This window comes from Eulemur rufifrons, chromosome 9, assembly GCF_041146395.1.
Source record: "Eulemur rufifrons isolate Redbay chromosome 9, OSU_ERuf_1, whole genome shotgun sequence".
In the NCBI taxonomy this organism is placed as follows: Eukaryota; Metazoa; Chordata; class Mammalia; order Primates; family Lemuridae; genus Eulemur; species Eulemur rufifrons.
The window spans coordinates 26,978,101-27,005,892 of record NC_090991.1 but is presented as its reverse complement, the minus strand read 5'-3'; the positions used below and the strand labels follow the sequence as shown (position 1 = coordinate 27,005,892).

At 50.8% G+C, this 27,792-nt stretch overlaps 1 protein-coding gene across 6 annotated transcripts; it reads right to left on the bottom strand.

Moving 5' to 3' along the window:
• Positions 1-199: 199 nt before the first annotated feature.
• Positions 200-23,995, bottom strand: SEPTIN4 (septin 4). Of its 6 annotated transcripts, none has more exons than XM_069481122.1 (14): positions 22,334-23,995; positions 21,626-21,670; positions 20,373-20,380; positions 6,612-6,908; positions 6,147-6,240; positions 5,602-5,688; positions 4,980-5,103; positions 1,941-2,075; positions 1,710-1,827; positions 1,519-1,620; positions 1,224-1,320; positions 971-1,133; positions 709-808; positions 200-429 (listed from the first exon to the last, which is right to left on the bottom strand). In XM_069481122.1, the coding sequence occupies exons 1-14, from the start codon at positions 23,886-23,888 to the stop codon at positions 370-372; spliced, it is 2,985 nt and encodes a 994-aa protein (XP_069337223.1). In that variant the 5' UTR covers positions 23,889-23,995; the 3' UTR covers positions 200-369. The 6 variants fall into 6 exon arrangements, with proteins under 6 accessions (XP_069337223.1, XP_069337226.1, XP_069337224.1 ...); XM_069481125.1 differs by having other exon boundaries at positions 23,940-23,995; XM_069481123.1 differs by lacking the exons at positions 21,626-21,670; positions 22,334-23,995 and adding an exon at positions 18,818-18,914 and having other exon boundaries at positions 20,373-20,530.
• Positions 23,996-27,792: the final 3,797 nt, after the last annotated feature.

The following is a 27,792-nucleotide window of genomic DNA, read 5'->3' as shown; positions in this document are numbered from 1 at the left end:
GCAGCATAGATATGGTTGTTAATAAGATGGAGAGGCCAGGCTGGATTCCAAACTCTGTCATGGGAGGGGAAATTTTTCCCCACTCTCCCTTGCCTACTAAAAGCCAGAAACCAACATTCTCCTCCATCAGTTTTTCAAAACTGGGTCCTATGATCTTGGTCTCCAGGAGGTGATAAAGATACAGACAGGGACACCAGAAGCCACCTATAGATTTATTAAACTTTATTTCCTCTGAGTCTCTGGGGAGTCAGCAAGGATGTAAGGCGAAGTGGCAGTAGCTGCAGGGGCCTGAGCAGAGCTGGTGCTGGGAGGGGCCGGCATGGACAGGAAGAAGAGGAGGAGATTTAAATATCCAGTGCTAAAAGCCAGTTAATGGGTCTCCTTCATCTGTCTTTGGATTTTGTGTAGCATCTCCTGCATCCGCCGCAGCTGGAATAGGCACATGAATCAAAATGGGGCCTTTGGAGAGTCTAGTATTATATAGTGTCGGGGAAAGTGCCCACAAGTTCTAATCCCTTGAGCTAGTGCCTTGGAAGCCCTGAAGTGTGATGGAGAATCTGGGCAGAACCATCAATTGACCAATCCAGGACCCATATATGCAGCCAGAGCCAGGCATCATTCTGTTCCCAAACCAAGAGATACTAAGGTTTATGATCAAACATGGGACCTCCTAGGCTGTCAACCACTACTACTCCATACTGCTCTCACCTCTTCATCTTTCTCTCGGATAAGCTTCTCAGTTTCTGGATCTGTCCCTGGTGGGGCAGCAGGGATGGGGAAGTCGGTACCACTCTCTCGAGTCAGTTTGCTGAGGGAAAGGGGAAAGGAGGATTGGTAAGGCTAGGAAGACCCCAGCACCCACTTGGATCAAGCCCAGGGCCTGTAGAAGAATAAGGGAAGGGCTTGGTCTCACCCAAGACTGCTTGAGATGCCTGCCCCCTGCCAGCTTTGTCCTGGCTTATGGTCATACTTGCGATTCCTTTCCTTCACCACCAGGCGGGTCATGCTCTGGATGCACTGTGCCCGGTAGTTCTCATAATGTGTCTCCCGTGTCACATCCTTCAGGTCCTGCATGTGGGTACGCACCAGCATTGTCCTCAGCTTCACGAAGTCGCAGTGCCCGGGGTTTTCCACTGCACAGCAAGGCTAGGGGTCAGCCAGAGGCATGGGTGGGGGAGAGCCACCGAGGGCAAGGAAATACCCTGGTCACAAGATAGCTTTACCTTCCACAATGCCCCAGGGGTAGAGTCGACCCCGAACACGCCGCCCTCTGGCTTCTACAACAGTGTTGCTGCCAATTACTGCAAATGGAATGCTTTCCTGGAAGAAGTTAGGGGTGCCTGTCAGCACCCCTCATTCTCACCTGTTCCCTTCCACCTGTATTTTCATCTTCTCTGCTTCACTCTAGGAAGCCAGGGCCCTCTCCCACCCCCAATAGCCTGTCACTGTATAGAATCCTACTCTCCTCTTCTGCCCAGAAGAAACGAGATGGGAAGGGGACCCCTGGGGTGGCCCCACCTTTAGGGCTTGGTCCTGTAATTTGAAGTCCTCATCCTCATCAGAGTCACAGTCTGGGAACTGATAGATCTTGATTCCAAAGTGCTCAATCTCTTCCCGGATCTGGCAAACACATGAGGGGCCCATAGTTCTGGGGACCCCATCCTTTCTAGAAGCCCACCTGATCCCCTCCCACCACCAGCTTCCCTCACTTTGCGTTTCTTGTGGTCCACTTCAGGAGGTGTTAGTGTGTCTGCCTTAGCCAGGATAGGCACGATGTTGACCCGCTGATGCAGGGCCTTCATGAATTCAACATCCAACGGCCGGAGCCTGAGGAACAGGAATCTGTGACCACCTGCTAGTGGCAGCCCTGCCCCTGGTGCTCTTGGCCTGTTCCCTTGGCAGCACCCGGTGGTGCCAGGAGCCTCAGGCTTGGACCATACCCGTGGCCGAAGGGTGAGATGAAGTACAGGCAGCAGTGCACTCTGTTGTCTTGGATGTTCTTTCGGTTCAGGCCACTCTCATCTCGGAAATACTGCTCAAACTGCTGGTCAATGTATTCTGCCACAGGCTTCCAGCTAGGGCAGGGAAAGCAGAGAAATCATGAGAGTGGGGGCTGCCTAGTGAGCTCTGGGACTAAAGAGAAGTAGCCATGCCCTGAGCAGTGTTTTCAAGGCATTGTAATTCCCTGGCTTGCTTTACTATATCTTCAGGAGACACCTGGGCAGGATGGGGATATAGTTCACATGTCCTCATAGAAAATTAGACTGAACATACAGGCAGAGTTTAATAAATACCAGTTTGATGAAAGGGAAAGGGCCTTGGTGACCAAAACAAAGTAACAAGAATAGCAAGGCTGCAGGTGAACACCCGTTGGAAGCCAAGGAAGCCCTAAGTCAGGCTCACAGTCCAGCCTCAGAGACTTTGCTCATGTGGTTCCACCCCCTCCCCACCTCTCCAAACCCACACCATCCTTCAAGTCCCCATCCAAGAACCATCTTTTCCACAAAAGCTCCTTTGGCTATACCAACGCACACTGCTCTCTCCTCTTTACCACACAGGGAAATAAATAAACATATTTTTCCAAGAACTTCCATTTCCAGGTCCTTTGCTCTCCTATTATCTAGTTTAATCCTCAGTGCCCTGACAGGTGGTCATTATGCATTATGTCATCATCACTTTTTTTTTTTTTTTTTTGAGATAGAGTCATACTCTGTCACCTGGGCTAGAAAGCAGTGGCATAATCATAGCTCGCTACAACCTCACACTCCTGGGCTCAAGCGATCCTTCTGCCTCAGGCTTCCAAAGTGTGAAGATTACCATACCTAGCCATAATTTTATTTTTTGCAGAGATGAGGTCTTGCTATGTTACCCAGGTTGGATCACTCTCATTTTCTACATGAAGAAACTAAATCCAGAGCAGCTAAGAAACTTGCTCCAGATCATTTGGCTAGTAAATTCTCTACCCACCCAATTTCCTGGCCTTCTGACTCCTAGCTCAGTGTATGCCACTACACATTGCCTGACTCATTTACTAATTTGTTATCTGATTTACACACGTGTTAGAGAATTGCTCCCACCTCCCTGCCATCCCCTGCTGCCACTAGACTGTAAGCCTCTCAGGGACAGGGATCATTCGTACTTGTTCTGCATCCTCTAAAATATCTAGCACAGTCTGGACACCTAGTGTGTGCTCAATAAATTCTGGCTGATTGACTAAATGAGTACATATTGGAGGTGCAATGTAAACTGTGAGGTGCCAAGCAAATGAAATTATTATTGTTATGGAAGATAAAGGAAGGTAAGTAAATTGACCAAAGGAGAGAGTGGCACTTGCCACAGTAGGAACTGGGTACTGGTTGGGATGAGAATTTCAGGGCAAGCCCGGTTTGCTGAGACATACTCCTAGAGCAGGAAAGGTGGTGATGATATGGAGCCCACCTCAATCCATCAGGAATATTGATGGAGACCATGTACTAGCACAGGACTGTGGCAAGGACGTAAGAAATGGCCCTCCCCTCAAGGCTTAGACTATGAAGTTGAAAATGAAGGAGTTTGATGAGCCAAAAGTCACATGTGGTCACGATAAAGTATGTGATGGGGAGTCAGGGCACAGAAAGGTCTGTGAGGTCACACTACCCAGGGTCAGCTTCACGGGTGTGTGACCTGTGCAATCACATAGGGACCCGAGCTCAGAAGGGCTCATACTTGATTTGATGCTCTGCTGCTGCCATCTTGAAATTCTTAATAATTTTGAACAAGGGACCTCACATTTTTATTTTGCACTGGGCCCCACAAATTATATTGTTGATCTTGCAATTATCATTGTTAAAATTCATGAGTGCAATGTAAATAGCCCTTTATGGTTTTCAATGCACATGCATCATTCTGGGTGATGTTCAGATCAATTGAGTCAGGGAGTGAGGGCTGGCATTTTTCAATTAAAGAAATAGTAATGCAGTCATTTGCTCAAGATCATGCAGGTAATAAATGCCAATCAAGACGTGAATTCTCTAGGGCTCTTAGCGCCGCTCGCCTAACTTCTTCATCAAAGGCACTACCTTTTCTCCTGTCTATCTCATCCATTCTCCTCCTCATCTATTTACTTAGGACTGACCATTACCTAAGCATCCCTCTACTTCCTGGGGGACAAAAAGCCATAATGATGGGGGATGTAGCAAATTCAACTTTTCTTTTGGCCAGTGGACTGGAGGGTAATTGGGGCTTAAACAAAGTTCCACCATTTTCCCCTCTGCCTCTTCTTTCTCACCTTCACTCCTCCCTCCACGGACCCCATTCCTTCAACAAGACTGGTGTGTGGCACCTAAAATGTTGCTGGTGAAAGGAAAGGAAGGAGGGAGGGCGATGTTTATTGAGCATCTGGCAGGCCCTGTACTACATGTGTTCACATATATTTGCTTTTTTGAGGTTCTTCTTTTTGTTTTGTTTTTTTGAGGAAGAGTCTCGCTCTGTTGCCCCAGCTAGAGTGCAGTGGTATCTTCATAGCTCACTGCCATCTCAAGCTCCTGGTTCAAGTGATCCTCCTGCCTCAGCATCCCAAGTAGCTGAGACTACAGGTAGGCACCACCACGCCCAGCTAATTTTTTCTGTTTTTAGTAGAGATGGAGTCTGACTCTTGCTCAACCGAACTCCTGAGCTCAAGCGATCCTTCCGCCTCCCAGAGTGCTAGGATTAGGTGTGAGCCACCACGCCTAGCCTTCTTTCTTATCTTGTGTCCCCACCCCCATTAAAGAATTATGGGTCAGCATTGGAAGGAATGTTAGAAATCATCTATCCCAATCCTTTCCCTCTCACTTTGCTGAGGAGGAGATGGCTGTCCAGTAAGGGGAGCAGCATGCTCAAGGTCACAAACCTCTTTCTCCTGACAAGTTTGTGTATGTCTGCCTGTGTGTGCACCTGTGCGTGGGTATGGAGTAGGCGTGTGGGTCCAGACTGCTGGGGTCGTGCTTGGTCATACATACCACTCTGTGTTGTTGACTGCATCCCCAAAACCTGGTGTGTCCACAATGGTGAGCCGCAGCCTCACACCCTTCTCTTCTATGTCCACTGCATGCTTAGTGATCTCCACGGTTTGCATGATCCGCTCTGGAGAAGAGGGAAACTGAGGCCAGGGCAAGGGCAAGGACCTGCCCAGTCAGGACAAACCACCAACCCCAACCAGCTTTGCTGCCCAGACTGCCTCATCCACACTGTCCCCCTCTCCACCCCCAGGCTGCCTGGGGGCCTGTTCTCTGGGAACCAGCAAGGAGCACATTTCCCAACACAGGAAATGCCGGTGGCTGTTGGCTCTGGCCCCAGCCTCTTCTCTGCTCTTGGCGTTTTTCTTGGATTCCTGGAATCCTTGGGGGTCAGAAACTCATTCAGAGAGCAAGATTTTGGTCCCTGCCTTGCTTCAGCACCCAAATCTTTAGGGAGCTGGCTGGTAGGCTGCCAGAGCAGACAGGCCTATGGAGAGATGCTGTCAGTCTCTCTAGGAAGCCATGGTTTGCTACACGCCAGGAGGCATCCTCCAGACTCCGGAGTGAGTTTAATTTCCCAAGACAGGTCTGCCTGCCTGTTTTCATGCTCCTCTCCTTTGCTTACCCTCAGCACTTAGGAGTTTCCGGTCCCGGTACAGGTCAGTGAGGAAGAGGCTGTTGACAAGAGTGGATTTGCCCAGGCCAGACTCTCCTGGCAGGAGAGAAAACAGAGGCACCAGATCGGAAGGTAAGATGTAGGTAAGAGGCAACTCCACTGATCAAGGTGTGGGGGAACTGCTTTCTTATCTAATCGGGACTAGACTAACCAAACTATGCATTTTAGAGCAGAAAGGAAACAGAGAGATTGGCTTTTCTAGCTTTCTCATTTGAATGAGGCCAAGAGAGAGCAAGGGATTGCCCAAGGTCACAGAGAAAGAGGCAAATACTAGAAAATTGTTGGTCAAGTGTTCTTTGCACCACTTCACAACTCCCCCCACGGACATATACAGGCTTTGGGCCACCAATGGCTCCTGGCTATTTTGCAAAAAGGCACATCCACTTGCTGCTTGCTCCTTTCCTACACATACCCCCACCACTCCCCACACACAGACACACACACCATCCCCACCTGAAACACCCCTGCCCAGACCAGCCCTGCCCCTTTTCTACCTGCCACCATGAGGGTAAAGTCAAAGCCTTTCTTCACAGACTTTCGGTGGACTTGGTTGGGTAGGGTCGCAAAGCCCACATACTCCTTGTCATCCTAGTGAACAGGAAGGCAGAATGCATCAGGGCGAGAGGCAGAAAGGGCCCCGACACCTAGTACCAGTCTTCTCTCTCTTTGCCTTCTAGGTCTTCGCCCCAGCCTTAAAGGAGCAGCGACAGACTCCCCTGGGTTCCCATCTGAGGCCACCCCCTGGGCCTCCTGCCCCTGCTGGAACTGTCAGTTTCCAGTGCTTTGGGGGCAGACATCACAGAGCTGGGGCTGACACAGGACAGAGAGAAGCCCCAGATATATACACACGCGCACACACACACACACACACACACACACACAATCTGAGGCTCCCTGCTCCCTCCCAGGGTCTTCTGCACCAGCCCACTGAAAGGCAAAGGCAGGGCTGGAGGCTCTACCTCAGAGGAATCATAGGGATCAAGCCTGCCCCATGGGCTTCGGGGCCGGGCTGAGGGGCTGAGAGGGGCTGGGGCACAGAAGTACTGCTGGCTGTCAGAGGACTGGGGCCACGAGGGGGGTCTGAACTCCAGGTCATCATCACAGACGTCTGGGGTGTGGGGCCTTGGCGCCGGGATTTGGGGCTTGGACACCCAGGCTTTAGCCTCCGGTGTGTGGCAGCTCTCGCTTCCTGGGAAATCCTTCACGAACTTGCTCAGTTCTCCATCATCCGTGGTGTCCTCCAGGAAACGCTTGATCTGGGGAATGGGGGGTGGGGTGGAGTAGGTGGCAGGTGGCAGGAAGGCGGGAAGGGAAGAATGAGGAAGAAGGTGGAAGACAGGAGAAGGCAAGAGGGAAAGGGGGAAAGCACTTGTGGTTAGAAGAGAAAGAAACTGCAGCCAAGCCAGAGGAAGTACTCACTATCCCTCCCTCACCTGCTCACAAGCGGGCCCCAATCCAAGATGCCAGGAAGGGCCCCAGGGTCCAGGAGGAGCCCTGGGCAGCCCCCGAAGCCCTGGCAACCGCTCTTGGCAACCAAGGAGCAACAGTTCTGATGCTCCCTCTTAGCAGGGTGTTAGTGAGGCTGCCCTTCCCAGGGGTCTGGCAGAGCCAAGGGCCAGGGACTGCCCCAAAAGCCAGGAAGTCAGACTGACTAAGAAGGAGCAGACAGAGGCATTAGACCAGAGAGGACAGTGTGGCTCAGGACTCAAGGGAGAGTGCAGAGAGTCAGGATGGGGCAGGGGCATGAGGAAAGTAGGTAGGGGAGAAGGGAGCTGCTGGCCCCAGGTAAGTCAGGAGCCAGCAGCAGGTTCTGTGCCTCCTGTCACTGCTGGCCAATGCACTTTGGGATTGAGGTATAGATCCTACTGTGGGTGCTCAGTCCCCAGGGTCCACTGCCCAGAGCTCAGTATAGCTGACCCTACACCTTACACCAGACCTTGAGACCCAAAAGAGTTTCAAGAGAGAAGAGTAAACCTGCCAGTGGATGCTGAGTTTGGGACCTTGGAGGGACCAGGTGAGGGAGGGTGGACACTGGCTATGGAAGAGCTGGGGGGTGGGTGGCTGGGGGATGGCTGGGCCTCCAGAGCTGCTGACAGCCCCAACCATGAGGGACATGTAAGGGGAAGTACCCTTCCATTGCCCGCCTACCCATTCTGCCTGGAGCCAGCAGTGCAGGAGAGGGCCTGCCCTGAACTGTGAACCACAGATTTTGCAGAAGGCTGTTCCACCTCATCCTGAGCTCAGAAGAGGGGCTGTTCTCCCTCATTCTCACCCTCAGATCTATACCCTAAAACTTCCCCTCTCCTTTGGGGGTCAGCCTACTTTGTGGGGTGCCTGGCAGTGCTGGGCTCGGCCCTGCCTCACAGTACCCACATGCCACCCCCAGACAATGGACAAGGGCTGGCTGCAGAGGCTGACTCACCCTCTGGGGGTTGGCCAAGCCAGTGGGGGCTACCCTGGACCACTGTGGAGTCCCAGCCAGGGTGAGGGAGATAAGATGGCCAGTCTTCCTGCACATCCCCATCTTATAAAGGGAAGAGTTGAGGGAGATGGGTATGCACACTGCCAGGTTTATGCCAGAGGAAAGGGATTGAGATAAGGAGGCTAGAGGGAAAAGTCCCCTAGGGGCTGCTTCCAGGCTGTCACTCCTCAAGTCCTCACACCTGCTTCTAGCCATAGTTTCCAGGGTTCGCCTGGACAGAGGAGAGGAAAAGAGGCCCTTTAGCCTGAAACTGGAACTAGCCTGTGGGGGCTTAGTGACCAGAAGCTGTCCTGAGGCAAGCCTGACCTAACAAGCTTTTCTCACCCATAACAGTTGTGAGGTCCATGGGGTGACTATACATCACAGTTTATGCTTGTTGTCCTAGCATCATGATGAATTGTGTCCCTTTTCACTCTCAAAAGTGTCCCAGTTTGGACGATTAATTGTATGGCAATAGAGAAGGGATGGGGCTAGAGGGCCACAGCTCTTGTTGTCTGGCAGCTAATGAGGCTGGGGAACTCCAGGAAATCCTGCCTCTCTGTACAACCCCCCAGTGACCCAGCAGTTGGTCTGGGGTTTGGGCCAAGGGTGGGAGAGGACTGTGCTCCACCGGGATCCCCAGGGGCACTGAATGGAGAGGCAGCAGGGAAGGGAGGAGGGAAGGCACTGATGCCACCCCTAGGCTCATAATCTTCCAGCAGAGCCACCAGGAACCCAGCACCTTCCTCCCTTCTTCCGGCCCTGGCTGCTGCTCAGCATGGAGGGGAGACGGGGGTTTAGACAACAAGTCAGGATTCCAGGGTCCTTACCTCCTGTCTATCCATCCCACATACCCAGCTCTGCAAGTGACCAAATCATTTCTGACTTTGAGCCCCAATCGCAGCCAAGGCAGGGGGAAGACAGGTCAGGTCCACCCATCTCCCAGAGCAGCACCTTACCCCAGCTTCAGCCCTGTCCTCAGGGACAGAATTCTCTTGCCATCCCAGTGAACGGTCCATGCCCCACACTTCAGATGCCCTGTCGGCAAGCTCTAGGTCTAATTTTATCTTCCAGGCAAAGTTCCTCACACACAGAAACAGCCTTGTCTCGATGCTCCTGCTGTCTATCAGGCTTCCTGGCTTGCTCCTTTCCTTTTCTATTTGACCCCCTTCTGTCTCTGGCAGGGGCCAAAAAAGCCTGTGGAATGTCCTTCCCCACCCCTCCTCCTCCCCATCTCTTGGCTCCCACCCTCCAAGGACAGCTCAGCTGCAGCAGGATCACTCTGGTTCCTCTGCAGCCCCCTCCTTCTCTGATTGGCTGCCCCATGACGCCCGCAGCCTACCCTGGTGGGCACAGCACCAACCTCCCACGTCTGTCTGCAGCACAATTTCTTGATCCACTTGACCTCTTCTATTAACCCCCAAGGACACTTTGGCCTGCCCGAGGACTATCAGCTGTCCCCAAGGTGACCTGGCCCATCAGTACATGGGGGCAGTCACCAGGAGACCCATTCCCAAAGGATTCCAATCCCCCAATTTCTCTCTTTCACCTTAACTTTAAGCAGTGCTGAATGAATCCTCTGGGTATAGGTTCTCATGGGAATGGCCCCACCCTTCTTCACCAGTGTCCGTTTGTTTTCTCCCGCAGGAAGGCCCACTGTCTTCAGAAATCTGCTCCTAGATTTCTCTGCAGGGAACCCCAGCCACCCAGGGGGCTTTGCTCCAGGGACTCCTCCTACCCTAGGATACCTGACCTCTGCTCAGGGGGACCTATATCAATTCTGTCACCCCAGGGCTTCCATAGAGTCAAGGGGGAGCTGCTAACACTTGGTTTCTGAGGGGCATGGGTTCAAACCAATGGAAGGTGGGCATCTCAGAAGCTTCATTTAGGTGGGAGACAAATTGAGGGGCCTGGCTGGGAGTGCACAGATAGAGCACTTGACTAGGAGTCAGAGGCCAGTGTTTCTTGTTGGGCCAGAAACACCCTATGTGAATCTGGGTAGTGTCTTAATTTCAGAGCCTTAGTGCCAATTGTGAATGGCCCTTCCTTGCTTCCCAGGGAGGCTGGGGAGAGGCAGCACTCCCCAATGACAGATACCTTAAGCTGCTTTGAACCTGAGGAGAAAAGGCACATCTCTAAAGTCACAGGATGGTCATTAGTGTTGGCCTGTCATTCTTTTCACATGCAAATTTAACTCCCAGGGGCTCCTGCATTGGGGAAGCCTCCCCACTGATTCCCAAAGCAGCTGGGACACTGACCTCCTTTGACAAGGAGACCTTCATAGAGGAATCTGGCCTCACATGAACCAGTCAGCCTAAGGACTTGGCTTGCTTGAGGGCAGGGGCCTGAGGCTGGGGCCGTTGGTGGTGGGGGGTGTCTTTAATTAGAGAAGAACAGGGTGGCCTCGGCCAAGCTGAAAGCACCAAGACCTCAGCTGAACTGAACTTAGTGTGTGGCAGAAAAAGCCCCTCTGGCCCCTGCTGGACTTGGCACTGGGGACAATCAGAGCTTCCCCAAGCTTCCATCCCTGGAACAATCAGTCTGTCCATCCCCCATGTGGGGAGAAGGAAGGGGGCAGGGATAAGGACAGGCACCACTTGGCCTCTCCCAAGAACCCCCCTTTGGGGAAGGTCACAGGGTCACCCAGACTTCCTGGCCAAGACTTGGGCCTTCGCCTGGACACAGCTTGAGAGACAAGAGCCCGAACGGTTGGCTTTTCCAGACCTGAAAGCTTCTGATTCCATGAGGCCCAGGGAGTTCCCTTCTGGAAGCTGCCCACAGCCAACATCCTGCCCCACAGGCTGGTCACGGATCGCCTCCTGCTGTAAACAGCTTGTGCCTCCCAATGCAGAGGGCAAAGGCTGTGGGGCTTCCAGACTGGGAGGAGAGGATGGTGTGTGGCCTGGAGGTCCTGACTTCCATACACTGTGTTTATGGCAGGCTCTGACAACAATGGCAGAAGAGCTGGCATCCTCACAGCCAAGCATCAGAACTTCCTACTTGAGGGCTGGGGGAGGCTGGCTGGGGTTACTGTTTCTCTTTTTGCTACCTACAGGCAGGTGGAAGGGATGGGTCTCCCTACCCCCACGCACTGCAGAGGACCTGGTTTGGGGGAGGGGGTGAGGGTAGAGGCAGCAGGAGGGAGCTTCCCCATGGTTCCTGTCCCACAGGCAGAGGGATACACCTGATCCCATGGGGCAGGATGATGGACTGGGCTTCCCTCTCTCAGGGGTCTCTTTGGGAAAGGCCCAGGAGCTGCCCTTTGCCAGGCTGTGGGAAGGAGGGACTGAGCGTCTCACCATCCCTCCTGGGTAGGCAGGCAGTGTTTGCGGGCCTCTTCTGTTTTCCAAACGAAGTTGGTACTGACCCCTGCGCCCAGGGTAGGTGGGTGAGGAGGCGTCACCCAGGTAACAGCAGACTCAGACAAGGACAGGGTCCCTTCACCTCAGCTCATCTCTGACGCACCCTCCCCAGCCAACATGCGCATCTCAGCCGGCGGGCACCTCCCTCATCACGGACCCACCCCTTCGTCCAAGACCGCGCGGGGCAGCACCCTGGGGGTCAGGGGCCACTCTGTCGCTGCTCGGAGGGAAAAACTTGGGAGCGGCGACGCAGCGCCGCCCGGCAGCAGCGCCTGCCTGTGTCAAGGGCCGGCGACAGCGCCTCCCGCCCGGCACAGCCAGGGCTGCGGCGCCGCGGGTCCCCCTGGAGCGGCCCGGGAGCGGCGGGCCCTGCGCGCCCCGGCCCTGCCCCGCGCCCGCCCGCCTTACCATGGCTGCAGCCCGAGCCGGGCCGGCTCCGCCTGGACAGCGCCCGAGCGACCCGCGACTGGAGCTGCGCGCCGACCTCACCACAGCACCGCTGGCCCCCGCCCGCCTCCCTGAGTGCGGACCGCTGGGGGCGGGGCCCGGCGGCGGGGGCGGAGCGAGGTGGCCCCGGGGCGGGGCTGCACCTCCGCTACGCGGGTGCTGGCACGGGCTGGGCCGGGGGCCCACCTGGGGGCAGGCCTTACAGCTCAGGACCCCCGGCGGCGCAGGGTACCGAGCGAGAGTCACTCAGGACAGGGTGGGGGTCTCGGCTCCTCATCCCTGGGCTGCCCTGGGCACCTGGCTCTTCCTTACTCAGCTTCAGGAGCATCGCGGGGGCTTGAGCCAGTCCCCAAAGAAAAAGGGACAGCCCACCTGGTATCCCCAGAAGGAGATGCCTTTGGAAGGGAAGGGGAGTTGCTACACAAGTTGAAGAGAAACCGTTAGTTACTCCAGAGATTCAGCAAGGTTTTCAGAAAGTGAAGTCACTGATGTCCAAGTTTGTCTATACCCTCCACACCTCCGAAAGGGAAATGTCATACATTCTTCACCTCCACCCGAGCTAAAGAGACAGGTTAGCCGCAAGTTCCCTTCGTGCAGGACCCCAGATTAAAGATTAAAGAGGATTTGCTGCATAAATTATCCAGGGATCATCTGCTGGAATGGTGGAAGGGAGACGCTGAGTGGTTTTAATAGGGTGGTGGAGCCTTGCCTGGGGCTGAGGAAAGTGGGGAGGGCCTTGGGAAAGGCCAGCTCAGGCATGACCCAGACCCACCTGGGCCACTCTTCTCCCAAGTAGGTGGATGCTATGGGAACAGATGCTCCCAGCAGCTTTTAGAAGCATTAGAGGCTCAGAAGGGTCAGAGCAGCAGCTAGGGGAAGGCAGATGCTTGGTAGGTGGGGAGTTTAGATGCTTGGAGAGTGAGAAGCTGGTGGGGATTTCCTGAGCTAAGCAGTCTGAGCTGGTCAGGCTCCTGTAGAAGTTTCCAGAAACATGCCCCTACCTGACCCCCCAAGACCCCTCCCCGAAAGGCAGGCTGACTGGCCTCTGCCTGAATACACTCTAGACAAAATTAGACCCACAGTCATGGCCCTCTATGGGTAGAAGCACTGCCCTATTTCAGTCTGATCTGTGAACCAGTGGTCGTGGTTGGGACCAGTCAGAACTCAGCCAAGGGAGGAAAGAGGGCCTGGCACGGCAGGGGAAATCAGGCTCAGAAAAAAACAGGGCTGCTATTGGAGATGTTATTGGCTATTTGGCACTGGTGGACTGGAGGACAGAGGGGTGTTGTTGCTTCAAGACATCAGGAGCATTTGTGAGCCAGCACGTTGAGGAAAAACCTTCCTAGCTGGGTGACCTTGGGCAACTCACTTCACCTCTCAGGGCCTCAGTTTCCATACCTGAAAATGAGGGAATTAAACTAGATTTAAAAAAAATTTTTTTTTAGAGACAGGGTCTCGCTCTCTTACTCAGGCTGGAGTACAGTGGTGCAATCATAGCTCACTGCAGCCTCAAACTCCTGGGCTCAAACGATCCTTCTGCCTCAGCCTCCCTAGTAGCTGGGACTACAGGTGCATGCCACCACATGCTGCTATTTTTTTTTTTCTTTTAGAGACAGGATCTCACTGTGTTGGCCAGGCTGGTCTCAAACTCCTGGCCTCAAGTGATCCTCCCGCCTCAGCCTCCCAAAGTGCTGGGATTACAGGCGTGAGCCACCACACCTGGCTTAAACCAGATTATTTCTAAGCTTCCCTGCAGCTCTGGCATTCTAAAAGTAGATGCAGTGGGGGAAGGAGGGTATCCTGTATGCTGATGTAGGCCTTGGAGGAAGGTAAGAGAGCAAGGCAGCAGCAGGAGGTGCTGAAGAAAAGTTGGCCATGCAGAGACTCAGGAGAAGGCTCAGGATCTGAGAGAAGAGGAAGCAGTGTAAGATGGGGACAGCAGCTTGCCTCTGCTAAAGAACCTCTGAAGGTATAGAGAGGCTCGTGGAAAAGGCCTGGGCAGATCAGGAGAGCTAAAGCTGTACTCAGGAAAACAAAGACATAAAGATAGAAACCAATGACTGTTGGAAGCCTGCAGAAGCAGCAGCTGCTGCTGCCTTCAGCCCCAAATATCAAGCTTGGGCTACACAAAGCCCTACTGTTCAAAGCCCCAGGCCGCTAGTACTCATGCACGCACTCATAAGAACACCCCTTGGGCACTTCCAGCGGGCAGGCAGTAGTGTGGCCTGGGGTGGGGAGAAAGCCTACATCAAGGAAGACAGGCCCTGTTACAAAGCCTTGTTTTCCTCTATTATAACATCCCTCCTCCCCCCAGCCTCAGCTGCGTTCCAAGTATGGACACAGACACAGCTCAAAGGGCAGCTCAGCTAGCTCATCCTCAGCTGTGGCTGGAATCCCAGCTCTTCTCTGGCACCTGCTGCCCAGGCTCCAGAGAAGCACTTTGGTGCCAGCTTGCCTTGAGGGAAGTGAGGCCCCAAGAGAGGCCTGGGACCATGGAACTCAGCTGCAAGCCAAGAATCTTGGGGTCTTGATGGCCACAGTCCCTTTCTAATCACCATACCACAGGCCCAACATGAGGCACGCTGGGTGAAATAAAAGCCAAAGACAGACTTTAAGCCATTCTACCTGCACAAGCCCTGCATGCTAAGCCTGTAACATTCAGAGGCTCTGAGAGAATTTGGCCTGGGCTTAAGTCCCATGCCAACTTTGGTGATTACCTCACTGCCCAAAAGTCCCTTGCCCTCCCTGGGCCTCAGTTTCCCCCACTGAAAGAGAAGCCTGGACGCCCCCAACTCCAGCTCTCACATTCTGTGTTGATGGCAGCAGGGTCTGACACCTGGTCAGAAGCAGGGCTGAGATACATCAGCCCTTGCATGAATCCCTGACTTTCAAGTGCTCTTCCCCACCTCCGGGCAGCAGGTGACCTGGCCAACTCTGCCTTAGCACCACTCGGCTCTTGGAGCTGTAGCTCTCCCTTGAAATTCAACATCCCACCAGGCACTGATGTCCTTGACCAGAGTACAATTTCCCAGGCACTCCTAGCATGGGGTATCCAAGCCCAGTGTCTGGGGAGTGGACACTTGGCTGGGAAACTCAGCAGCAACCACAGCTCCGGCCTGCTGGCCCAGGCTCCTTTGCTTAGGTCAGGCCAACATGGTCTATCTTGGCTCCATGTCTTTCCTGCCCACCGTGGGTGAAGGTTGTGCAGCACAGGAGCTAAGCAAGGAGGCTGCACTTGGGCCAAACCAGGGCCCAGGTTCAAAGGCAAGAATAAAGAGTGATTACCACAAGAAATCATGATTTCAGATCTACATGACCAGCAAAGGCCGTTTTTGCCTCTCTCAGTAGCTAAGTTTCTCTAAGAAGTACAAGAACAAATTGTACCTCCCTTCCCCAGAGGCAGTCACTGATGATACAGTCAGAGAGCCCTGGTGGGGCCAAAGGGCTACCACTGGATTGTGTCTTTCAAGGAAACCTCAGCCAGCAAAGTCTGTGCTAGACAAAGGCAAGAAACCAAAATGCTTAAGCCCCACATCTCCCCCAACTGCTGCCACATGTCCTATGATCCTGGGACAGACATGAGATGTGGGTGGCAAGGCTGGGGAGCACTGTGTTTCCTAGCACCTGCTGAGTGGCTACAGAGAGGGCCAATTCCAGAGCTGGCAGAGTGCTAGAAGCCAGCCACTCTGATAGGGGAGACAGTCCTCTCATCGCCCATCCTGAACAGGCAGGGTTACAGGAGCTCAGGGTTGGAAGGGACTTGCATACCTTCCCCTAATGTGACTAAGCCCCGGATGTCTGACTCCCCTCAAGACACCCCCCTACTGCCTTCCCAGCTTCTGCTTTGCTGACTCATTTTATTGGACTTTGGTTTATCCTTTGAATGTCCGCACCCTTCCAAGTGACCCATCTGTATACTTTTCTCTCCCAAATTAACCACAAGCCCCTCAAGAGCAGGGAGTATGTTTTCTCTTTTAACCTCTGGTCACTTCAGTTCAGCAAACATGTGATGTGATGTCTGCCTGGGTGTCCAGGCCTCTGCCCCCAGGATATGGCTGATCAATATGGATTGACTAAAAGGATTCATTGATTAGTTTTCCACTCTGATTTTAGAGCACAGACAAGCCTTGAGGCCCTGGGCTTCACTGACCCAACACTTGCCCTTCATTCTGGCTGCTAACGAGCTCACATCTACCTCCCAGCCTCATGTTCCCATGCAAAAACATAGATGTTACTCCCACTAAAACCTTTCCCTTCACAATTCTTGATATCTAAAGGTGCTACTGAAATATAAAGAAGTTATTTTCTAGGAAGATGTGACTACAGAAGGAGGATTTCTATACCATATAGTTGAATCCCTGGGGTAGGATGCTCCTTAAAGTGCTCCCAGCTTTGATGAGCAAGCTCTGAGCCTTAGTTTCTCCATCTGTGAAACAGGGAGAAAAAAGTCCACCTCATAGGTTGCTGTGAAGCTTCACCAACACACTTAACATGATCACTAAATGAATGATAGCTGTTATCTCTGCTAATGGGAAAATTATCAACACCAAACCAGCAACTGCCAACTGTGACTATTTCAAATGCCTTTCCTCCAAAGGATTATGAGTGTGCATGTGTAATGGGTGTAGATGGATGGGAGGAGAACGAATACCAGAGTGATGCCTGAGACTAGAGTGACAGTGGAATGACCATGCTGCCACCACCTGCTAGATACCACACCATCTCTAGACAGCAGGTCTTGGCCTAAGACCTGCTGATCCAATTCCCAGAAACGGACACTGTGGAGACCCCTGGAGCTAGATGACTTTGCCTGCAGTGGCTGCGCCAAGGAAGTGGCACCCTCAGTGTCAGGGCCTGAGCTTCTCTCAGGAACTGCCTCACATTCTCTCCCCCTCCTCCAGGCCTTCACTCAGCCCCCAAGGTGCAGCTGTCTCTTGCTGCTCCCTGCACAGCAGCTGAGCCAAAGGCAGCTGAGCGGAGGAGGGTAAAGGGACATGGCCACTTCTGCCACTCCTGACAGCCTTCCTCTGGCTGAGCAATTGTCAGGGTGGCTTCTGGGTCACAGATTTGCTTCCTCACCCAAGTATACACCCTGACCTCTGAAGCCATGCTCTCTAATCTACTCCGGCCCACTGTTTCTCCTCTTACCTGAAAAATCCACCATTTCAAACACCACCAAACCATTCTGACAGAAAGATGTGATGTTGGAGATGGTTTCTAGTCACCAAGTAGCTTCTGAAAATACACCAGAAAGTCCAAAATGGATGTGGCAGATTCTTCCCTATGTAGGATCACTCTGGGAAGAACAAAAAACTAAAGGACTCTGGCCTCAGTTCTGCCATCAAGCCCAAGAGGAAGGCCCCCATTTTACAGGCAGAGGAAGTAACCTGCCCAGGTTTCACGGTGAAACTGGGACATCATCCCCCAACCCTGTGCTTCCAAGGGCTCTCGCTGAGGCCAAGTGCCCCACAGCTTGTCCTTGGTGACCAACTATCCCAGTTTGCCCAGGACTGAGGGGGTTCTTGAGATGTGGGACTTCTAGTACTAAAACCAAAAAAATCTCAGGCAAACCCTGATGAGTTGGTCAACCTAGCCTGTCCCCAGATTAGTGAGTCTTGGACAGAGGTCACCAGCCTTCCATGCTGCTCTGGAATTGTCTGTCCATGGTAGCTGGAAATGAACAAGGTGCCATCTGACAGGATAAGATGCCGCTTCCTCAGAAGCTGTGTAGTGAGGGTCAAGCTGCTATAAAAAGCCTCCTGAGGTGTCCTGCTCCATTTTCAACAGCTCTGCTCCATTCTTTCAACAATTCCCTTTCCTCTCAACTACAAGCCAATATGTAATGCAAGAGAAAATGAGAGGAGCTGGAAAGACAGTTCCTAGGGTTCCTTTGAGACAGCCTATATCCTAGGATTCTGCTAACATCCTCACAAATGCAGAAACTCCCTGAGTTCCTTGGAAGCTTTGGATTGTTCCTTACAGAGGAAGTCCACCTGATCAAAACTTCCCTGTGTTCAGGAGCCAACAGGAGGCTGATTACCCTGTCCCTCAGGGGACAAATGACGCGTCACCCCAAAGATACTGAGGTCTGCCGTAGGTATCACTTAGATGGCCTCCTCTAGTTCCTGACCTGTTTTCCAGACTTGGTTTCTTGCATAATTGATAGATATAGCAGAGACTAAACCACCTTGTCCTCTGACAGCCTGAGAAGTCACGTTTAAGGATGAGTAGGTCAGGTGCCTTAAGGACACAGGATCTTGGGGCTAGGGCACCCCTGTCTATCAGAGGCATTGCAGCCCCTCCTATCAAGAACCACTTTATTTCCAGGAACTACCCAGGGCTGTGTGAGAGGTCAGCCCCCGCTGACCGAATAGGGCACCCTCAGGACCTTCCTGTGAGCTTCTGCTAGTTCTGATACCAAAAAAAGCCCATCAGGAATGCTTCCCTCAATCCAGCACACCCTCCTCTGGGGAGGCTCCAGCCCCTAATGTCCCAAACCAAGCATCTGTCCACCCCACTCCTCAGAAAGAGGGCCTTGAGGGGCCCTTTGGAGGGGGGCTGACACATAGACAGAGAGAGAGAGAGGCTGAATCAGGCACCATCCCCAGCTGTTTATCCAGAGAGGCTCGTGAAGCTCAAGAACAACCATGCTGCCTCTCACGAGCCAGGCGCTGTGGCTGGCCACCAGAGAATTCCCACCGGGAATGGAATCTGGAATACTCTATGGTCAACCATCCCCAGATCAGAGGAACCAAGGGGGCCCTGGACACCAGCACCTTAGAACGTCCATCTTGAGACTGCCTGAGGACCGTGCAGCCTAGCAGATGGGCTGGGGAAAGCCTAGCTCTCTCGTGCTTTGCAGGGAGAGTACTGGTCCATCTCCATGCCACCCTACCGCCAGAGAGCCAGAGAAGACCAGCAGCCTGGCTGCCTGGGAGCCTTCTCTTCCCAGCTTCCGAGGACCAGCTCTGTTGCTGAATAGGGCTGGAGAGCTGTAATTATCGAGACAGGATAAGAGCTATTTTGGGAAGTAGCCGCCCTGCTGCCAAGGCTTTTGACTTCCTAAACTAAAACAAGATGCACAGAAAAAGACGGTGAGGGTGGGGGAGAAAAGGGAGGAGCCCGCTCAGCCAAAAACATCAAATCTTGAACTAAGGGATATAGTAATCCGTTCCCAAAGGTACAGATTTGTATCTATGGATGAGCAAGAGACTAGCTGTAAAGACACCTCCCCCTGGCTTTGGGAAGGAGGGCAAAACTTGACCCTCTGCCCACCTCCCACTGACTCCCTCTTTCCTAAGACCCTCCAAGAGCATTATTCAGTCTGTTCCATCTATTTTGACATTTGAGCACAAACTATTTCACATTGTTGTTTAAATGTTTCCTATCCATGTCTTATCTCTCCAACCAGATGGTTTCTCAAGGACAAAAAATGTGTGCTGTAAAACTTCAATGCTGCCCCAGTAGTGCCTAGCAGAGTGCTATGGACATCTGAATAAAAATTGTCTATGGAAGGAAGTGAGGGAGGGAGGGAGGGAGGGAGGGAGGAAGGAAGGAAGAGAGGAAGGGAGGGATGGAAGAATTTACTGTCTTAAATAAAGACAATCTCTAAAAGTAGCTGTTCCCACCCACAGCTGAGCTCGGGGCATGGGGCTGGATAAGAACCCATGGCAGAGGGGGTGGAAGCAGCATTTCTGGACACCTCTCCTTCAGCTGTTCTGTTATCTGAGCTCAGGCTGCCCCCCTGCTCATTTGTTTTCCATCTGAAGTCAACTGTCCATCCTGGGCTAGCCCATGGATGAGACCCATTATAGGTCATTGCTAGGTTTTGGGTAAGACAGAAATGTGGCAAGAGAAAGAATGGAAGTAGCTTTGGTCATCTTACCAAACATGGGCCAAGAAGTGCCAAAGTACTTATGGGAACTGCACTATGAAATAAGGACACTATTTGCCAAATTCAGAACACAAGATGGCCAAGAGCAGAGTCTACTTTGAGTTTTTCCAAGGTAAGGACCCAAATAGTGTGTAATCCAAAAATGCAACCCTTTTCTGGAATGCCCCAGGCTGGAGAGGGGAGAGCCAGGTGAGGACTGATTCAATCCATGGCTGCCCCGTCTTTCCACAGAGCACTTGGCAGGATTCGTCATCTGCCAAAAAGTTTCCTTCTCTCTAAGGCTGCAACTAGCTCGTATAGCACTTTTGTGCCAATCCCCCTCTGGGGAGATGCAGCCCCACAGGTGCATAGCTTGGCAAGTGCAGCATAGCCTCGATTTCAGCCCCCACTTGCCCCCTCCACCAGGTGCCCTTGTGCAGTGAACAACCTGCCCAACCATAGGGAGCAGCTCTGTCTCTCTCCACACCCCTTTCATCAGAGGCCAGAAGAGGGACTTGGATAGGGTGGGGAAGGGGGCACAGGAAGACTGAAAGTAACCTCCCAGGGGCATTCTTACCTCCTCATCTGTCATAACAGAGAAGTAGAAGCCAGGCATTCCCCGGGGGACAGCAAATGAATTCAGAGAGTACCAAGAGGAGGGGAAAAAGAGAATTTTATTAAAGATGCCCAGTGGACTTGGGCATAACCTGGCCCAAATCCCTTCCTAGTGCAAGTGGCCCAAATAATAATAGCTAGTATATACTGAGTGCTCACTACTGCAAAGCACCATGCTAAGTGCTTTACACGTAATATTTTGTAATAGTCCTCACAATAATCCTTAAAAGAAGCCATTATTCCCATTAACAGATGGGGAAACTGAGGCTTGGAGAGGTAAAATAACTTACCAAACCCAAGGTCACAGTCAGAAAATAGTGGACCCAAGGCTCAAACCCAGTAAGATAACTCCAAAGTCCATACTTTACTACACCCCCACTTTAAAGAGCTTTGCTGCCCTTCTCTGCTCTTTGCTGTCCATCACTTGGCAGGCTCATGCTGGTTGGGAATGGATTGCATTCCCAGGGCTCTCTCCTTCCCAGGAACTGCTTTATGCAGAGCCTTGGCCTCTGTCATGCTCATAGGGCTGGGGCATATTTTGGGCCACAATACTCATAGCAAGAAGTCCCTGCTGCCAAGAATTACTCTATAAGGGGTGGTCCCCACCCTCCCCTGCCACCAGAGAGGCCAAGAGTACAAAGGAGTGGAGGGTCATGAGGCCCTGGGGACACTTCTCTTAAGGATTCTAGAGCTGCAAGACCCACTGACAGCCTCAAGGGGCAGGCCCAGACATCTCTGGAGATCCTGCCTGGGCAGTAGCCAACTAAGTACCTCCCAGGTTCTAGGGTGGGGGCTGGAGGAGGGTTCTGAGGAACCAGAAAGACACATGAGAAGAATCCTCAACCTGAATTAATGTGGACTCAGCCCTGAGCAAGACTGTGAAGCAGGTAGTTTGCTTTGGTGTTTTTTTTTTTTTATCACATGATAGGTAAGACCAGCTAAGCTGAAAGGCGATAGGGCTTAAATTGTTCTTCATTCAAGTGATTTCCCATTAAAAGGAGACTCTTAAAAACAAAAAAGGTTCCAAGCCCCAAAGGAATGATTTTAAGGGTGGAATTTAAGGCAAGATGAGAAGTTCCTCTGTTCCTTCAGGTCAAAACCCCACCATGTATCTCCTAAGGACCTAGCTCTACAGACACATAGACGCCACCCTCTCACCTGTCTTCCCACCACCCAAACCTCCACTATAGGCCCACAGGAGAGAAAAGCACAGACCTTTCAGCCACCAGATGACACGATTGTACATTTCCTCAGAGACATCTGAAAGTAACAGAGAGATGGCTGCTTTACTTCTCTCTGTGGGATGCACACCCCCACCCCCCACTACTTGCATTTCCCTTTCTAGCTGAACATTTCTCCACCCGGAGGTACCCTCAGCCCTCGATCTTCTCCAAGAAGTCCTGCAGCCATGACTAAACATCACATTCCCACTCTCCCTCTCCCTTTTTTACACCTGCTCACTGTCCCTGTGGATGCCTTTCCCCTCCTGCAAGTTCAAGTCCCAGCTCATCTACACCCGCCTTCTCCACTTTGTTGCCAGAATATTTACCTGAGGTCCTTATTCTCTTTAACAGCCCCTACCGGCCCTCACCCCAGCTCAGTTCTTCATCTCCACTCTCAGGAAGCAGCTTCCGACCCTGTAAACCACTCTCTACTACCTTCCATTGAAAAGTTAAGCAGTGTTGCCTGGAAGAGTCAATGCCTGACACTGGGCCGAAGCATTGTCATCGATGTCATTAGCTTGGCACTCAGAGAAGCTGGCAGGGAAGGAATGGAGTAATGGGGTCAAGGACAGGACTAGCTTTGGCACTGGCAGGAGGGCAGCCCTGAGGCCCAGAATGAAGAGGGGGCCTTTCCTGCCCACCCCAACACCCCATCTCACTAAACCAGGGCTGCACCTGGGCAGTCTGCTTCTTCACATACCCAGGAAGAAAGCACTAAACCTTTGAATGGGTTGTTTGCAGGTGTACTTGGCGGCCTGTGGCACTTCCCTCAGTGGTGCCCAACTTGGATAATCCTTTGGTGGTGGTGGGCTTTCCTGCTCTCTCTGGAACATCACATCCTCATAGAAAGGGCTTGAGTCCATTTTAAAATGGGACAATAAAGGGTCTAAGGAAGAAGGGGACTTGGGCTCAAAATCAGGTGTTGTTGGCCGGCTTTGTGGCGTTTCAACTTCAGGATTCAGTAAGTCCCACCATGAGGAGTCAGGCTCATACCTAGGTAAGGACCTAGGTGGCAAGGGCCGAGGAGTCAGTTCCAGTTCTGCATGGATGGAGGACTTTCGTGAGGGTCCTGAGGAAATGTAGATACTTTCTCTGGGTCTTTGGGTTTGCTGTTTATAGATGGGCTCTGGAGTGACAAACATGGAAGATCTGCAGGGGCTCCCAGATGCTGATTGCGCTGTCGTACGGTGAGTTGACTGTACTGGCTGTCCCCCTGGGGAGATGGTGACTCTGCGGCCAACCTCACTGTCTCCTCGGATTGGGGATCTCAAGTTGGACTCCACCTCTGATGATCTTAAGACTTTTGCAGAGGGCTTGGTTTCAGAATAGGCATAATGCTTTTGGAGAATCTCAGGATCTGGCCTCACAGAAACTCGGTGTCTACTATCCAAATTCCTAAGGATAGAGAATTTGGGGGATGAGTCCAAGTTCATATTCTTATACAAGGCCTTGGAGTCTGGAAGAACTGAGCGGTGAGCATCCATTTCTGGCTCTTCTCCAGGTTTTCTTCTCTGGACTGTCCGATGTTCATAGACATGGCTGCTGCCATGCTCTGGGCTAGAGGGACTTCTTGGAGATCTGACCTCACTAGCAGTCAAAATCCTTTGGATGGGCTCAGTTTGTACTGCTTCATCCTTTGGGTAAGCTGAAATCCTGCGGGGAACTCTGGCCCCTTGGGGGTTCTGGACCTTGGAAGGCGGGTCATCTTGTAAGATTTGTGATTGTAAGTTATACTTGTGGTCTAGAAAATTCAACCGACGAAGGCATTTGGCATCTGGGGTTGATGAGGCATGATGGCCGACCTCACGTGATGGCTTGGTCTCACCATGTCTTCGTGTTGCTTCCTCTCTGACTGGACTAACATTCTGATGTATGCTTACAGAATGGGAAGTTGGCATCTGCTGGCTCTTTTGACAAGGAGAGGAATGGCGGGATCCTTCCTTTCTTGAATGCGACTCGGTCCCCCGAGGGATGGGTACTGCAGAGACACCGGGCCCTGACTTGGGGGAGAAAGAGCGAGGATAGTCTGATGCTGAATGGGGAGTGGTGAGATGTGCAGCTTCTGATCGTCTCTGGGAAGGGCTCAGGGAGACTGCAGCATTTCGCTGGCCTGAGGTAAGAACGTACCCATGTCCCCGCTGAGGGCTTGTGCCCATAGAAACCTCAGCCCCTCTCTGTGCTGAAACCGCTACCTTGGACCCAGTTTTACTTGTCTTGACCGTCTGATAGACTGTGCCCTTCTGAGTAGACCCCATATTTTATCAGCTGGCTTGTATTCAGGATCCTAATGAAGCCTGAATGTTTACCCTCAGTTTTAAAAGCTGTTGTTCTTGGGCTCCCACAAAAGTGGCTGTTGTTCTAAATGTGTCTCAAATGGCTGTTGTTCTAAGAGTGTCTCAAATAGGCCCCTTAGCTACCTCTCTGGTGATGTCATAAAGGAAGGAGCTATACATTTTGCTGTACAGCCACAGTTCTTCAGAAAATCCCAGGCAGTACAGAAAGGAAACTGGATTTGTCTTCAGAGTTGACATCACCAAGCCTTGGGCCAAGATCTTAACAAAACCGGGATTTCCTTCTATATAGAGAATGCTCCAGACCTTCCTCTCCCCAGACTCTAAGAATTCTCAGGGACTCATCCAGAGAAGGAATAAGCCAGAAGATCTTGTGACAGCAAGGCTACTGAAACCAATCATGTTGCGTTAGCCCCAGTTTTAATAAGGTACAAAGTTGTCCCAATTTCGTTTGAAACTGCGTTATATAAAAGCCAAAAAACAGAGCTCCAGCCTTTTCCAGGTTTCATGGATGGTTTGGTTGACCTTGGGATAAAAATCCAGGTTGCTCAAATCATAAAATCTCACATTCTCTGTCCAAGAGAGTGTAGTATTTTAGAAGGGATTTGGAGTTAGTCATTGGTTTCAGTCATAAACAACTTCTTGTGCACCTTGGACAAGTTACCTGACTTGCACCATTGCCTTGTGCATGGGTGTCACACAACAAATCTTTGTGTCCTATCCAACCAGCTGCACTCTGGTTCTCTCTTGATTTGAAGAGTGACTTTCCAATTTGGATGACCATTTTGGATGAGAGGCTCTGTCATCTTTATTGCCTTTTCCTATGCCCTCTCTTACTCTGTCTCTCTCTGATGTAGACCCTCCCATTTCCAAACACAAGATTGACTATGAAGGGTCGAGGTTATAGGATGGGCAGCTTCATTTTTCTATGCTCTACATTAACCATTCTTGTGTATTAAAGTTTTTCTTCAAATGAGCTATAATAAATTGATTAGGTTTATGGCTATTTAATTTTAATGACATTCTAGTCCTCCCTCTCATTGATTTGAGTTTATCTTATTTATTTATTTATTTATTTATATTGCGACAGGATCTTGCTATATTGCCTAGGCGGTTGTGAACTCCTGGGCTCCAGTGATCCTCCTGACTCAGTCTCCTGAATAGTTGGGAGTACAGATGTGTGCCACTGTGTCCAGCTGATTTGAGTTTTAAGTATTTCTAAACCCTTTCTATTCCCCAAAATGAAAACAGCTTTACAAAGAATTATAAAAAGTTAAAATCACCTCAAAGGACCATTTTACTATTTTAATAAGCATCTTTCCAGATATCTTCCTATGCATTTACCATATGTAGACATTTATAAATTTACATAAACGAGGTCCTATTATAAACCCACTAGCATACCACTACTAGCATTATTCCATAATATGTTATGGACATTTTTCTGTGTCAATAAATTTGTATCTACGGTATAATTTCTAATTAATCCATTTATAATTGTTCCATAATTTTCCCAACCAGTCCTTTATTGCTGGACATTAGGTTATTTTTTTTCTCACTATGTTTCCCAGGTTGGAGTGCAGCTGCTATTTATAGGTGCAAACATTGCTCATTACAACCTTAAACTCCTGGGCTCAAGTGATCCTCCTGCCTCGGTATCCTGATTAGCTGGGACTACAGGACTACAGGTGCTTGCCACTACACCCAGCTTATTAGTTGTTTCTAATTTTTTTTTTTTTTTTGAGACAGAGTCTCGCTCTGTTGCCCGGGCTAGAGTGGGTGCCGTGGCGTCAGCCTAGCTCACAGCAACCTCAAACTCCTGGGCTTAAGCGATCCTACTGCCTCAGCCTCCCGAGTGGCTGGGACTACAGGCATGCACCACCATGCCCGGCTAATTTTTTCTATATATATTTTTAGTTGTCCATATAATTTCTTTCTATTTTTAGTAGAGACGGGGTCTCGCTCTTGCTCAGGCTGGTCTCGAACTCCTGACCTCGAGCTATCCACCCGCCTCGGCCTCCCAGAGTGCTAGGATTACAGGCGTGAGCCACCACGCCCGGCCCTAATTTTTTGATATTATAAACAATGTTGCAATAAACATCCTTTTATGAAAACATATCATTGTGTACAGTCCAATTTTCTCCTTAGGACAATAGTTCTAAATCCTGGCTGTACATTAGAATCACCTGGAGAGCTTTTTAAAGCCCATGCTCCACCTCAGACAAAATAAATCAAATAATCTGAGGCTAAGGCCTGAGCATTAGTATTTTTAAAACCTCCTCAGAAGGTTCTAATGTGCAGCCAGTGTTCCGGAACACTGCTTTAGGATAAAGTCCTCTAAATCTGGGTGGACCAGCAGCACGAACACCACCTGGGAGCTTGGGCCCCTCCTCAGACCTATTCGGTCAGAATCTGTATTTTAACACGATCTCCAGGTGATTCACATGTACAAAATTTCTGAAGTACTGGTCTAAATGGAATTTCTGGGTCAAAAAATAATCACATTTAAAATACACACTGGCAAATATCCCTCCCTCCAGACAAGTGGTACCAGTTTATACCCCCAACACAGTGAATGAAGATGTCCGTTTCCCCACATACTCACCAATCTTAGAAATTATATTTTTCCTCTTTGTAATCAGTTAGATGAAAAGCTATCCTGTTTTAATTAGCACTCCTTTGATTACTAGTGAAACGAAACATCTTTTAAAATGGTAATTGGCCATCTGTATTGCTTCTTTTGCAAATTGTTTGCCTGTTTTTCTATTAGGGCGTTTTTCTTACATGTTAGAACGTTTTTTTTTTTTTTTTATTGAGACGGAGTTTTGCTCTGTCACCTGGGCTAGAGTGCTGTGGCATCAGCCTAGCTCACAGCAACCTCAAACTCCTGGTCTCAAGTGATCCTCCCGAGTAGCTGGGACTGCAGGTAGGTGCATGCCACCATGCCTGGCTAATTTTTCTATTTTTAGTAGAGATGGGGGGTGGGGGTCATGCTCTTGCTCAGACTGGTCTCGAACTCCTGACCCCAAGTGATCCTCCTGTCTCCACCTCCCAGAATTACAGGCGTGAGCCACGGCACGTGGCATAGATCTCTTTGTATATTTGAGATATAAACCATTTGTTTATACAATATATTGCAATTATTTACACTCACTTTGTTAACTTTATCCTTGTTGAGGCACTATTTGTAGTCAAGAAGTTTTACATTTTTATATCCTAAACTCACCAATCTCTTCTTACTTTGAGGTCATGATTTAGAAGAGCTTTCTCCACCCCAAGATTAAAAAACAGTAACCTAAATTTTCTTAACCTCTATGTATTTATTTTTACATTTAAATTTGTGATTAATCAGACATTTATTTTTTGGTACAAAGACTCAGCTTTTTCACACCTGTAATCCCAGAGCTTTGGGAGGTCAATGCAAGAGGATCATTTGAGGCCAGCAGTTCGAGAGCAGCCCGGGCAAGAAAGTGAGACCCTCATCTCTACCCAAAAAAAAAAACAAAACAGTAGCCAGGTATGGTGGCGCCCACCTATAGTCCTAGGTATTCAGGAGGCTGAGGCAGGAGAATTGCTTGAGCCCCTGAGTTTGAGGTTGCTGTGAGCTAGGCTGACATGCCATGGCACTCTAACCCAGGTGACACAGCAAGACTCCATCTCCAAAAAAAAAAAAAAAAAGAAAGAAAAAGAAAAAAAAATTACTGTGGAGAAAAAAATTAGAGAAGCAAGAGTACCAAAGAAATCTTTAAAAAATGTAAATCAGTTTTATCCCTCTCTCTGCCCGCCCCCCACTTAGAACCTTCCATTGGAGTTCTACCTTGTACTGTGTTCTATAATCCCTGCTCAGTCTCTAGCCTCACTTCACCTC

What these genes read in the sequence shown, in the direction of transcription:
- SEPTIN4 (XM_069481122.1), bottom strand. Translation starts at nt 23,888, where the DNA reads ATGGGGTCTACTCAGAAGGGCACAGTCTATCAGACGGTCAAGACAAGT. An exon ending in GTTTAGTGCTTTCTTCCTGG is followed by an intron (nt 21,671 to 22,333) that starts GTATGTGAAGAA and finishes TGTTACTTTCAG; the next exon opens with ATGTCTCTGAGGAAATGTAC. An exon ending in CCCCTGGGGCATTGTGGAAG is followed by an intron (nt 1,134 to 1,223) that starts GTAAAGCTATCT and finishes CTTGCTGTGCAG; the next exon opens with TGGAAAACCCCGGGCACTGC.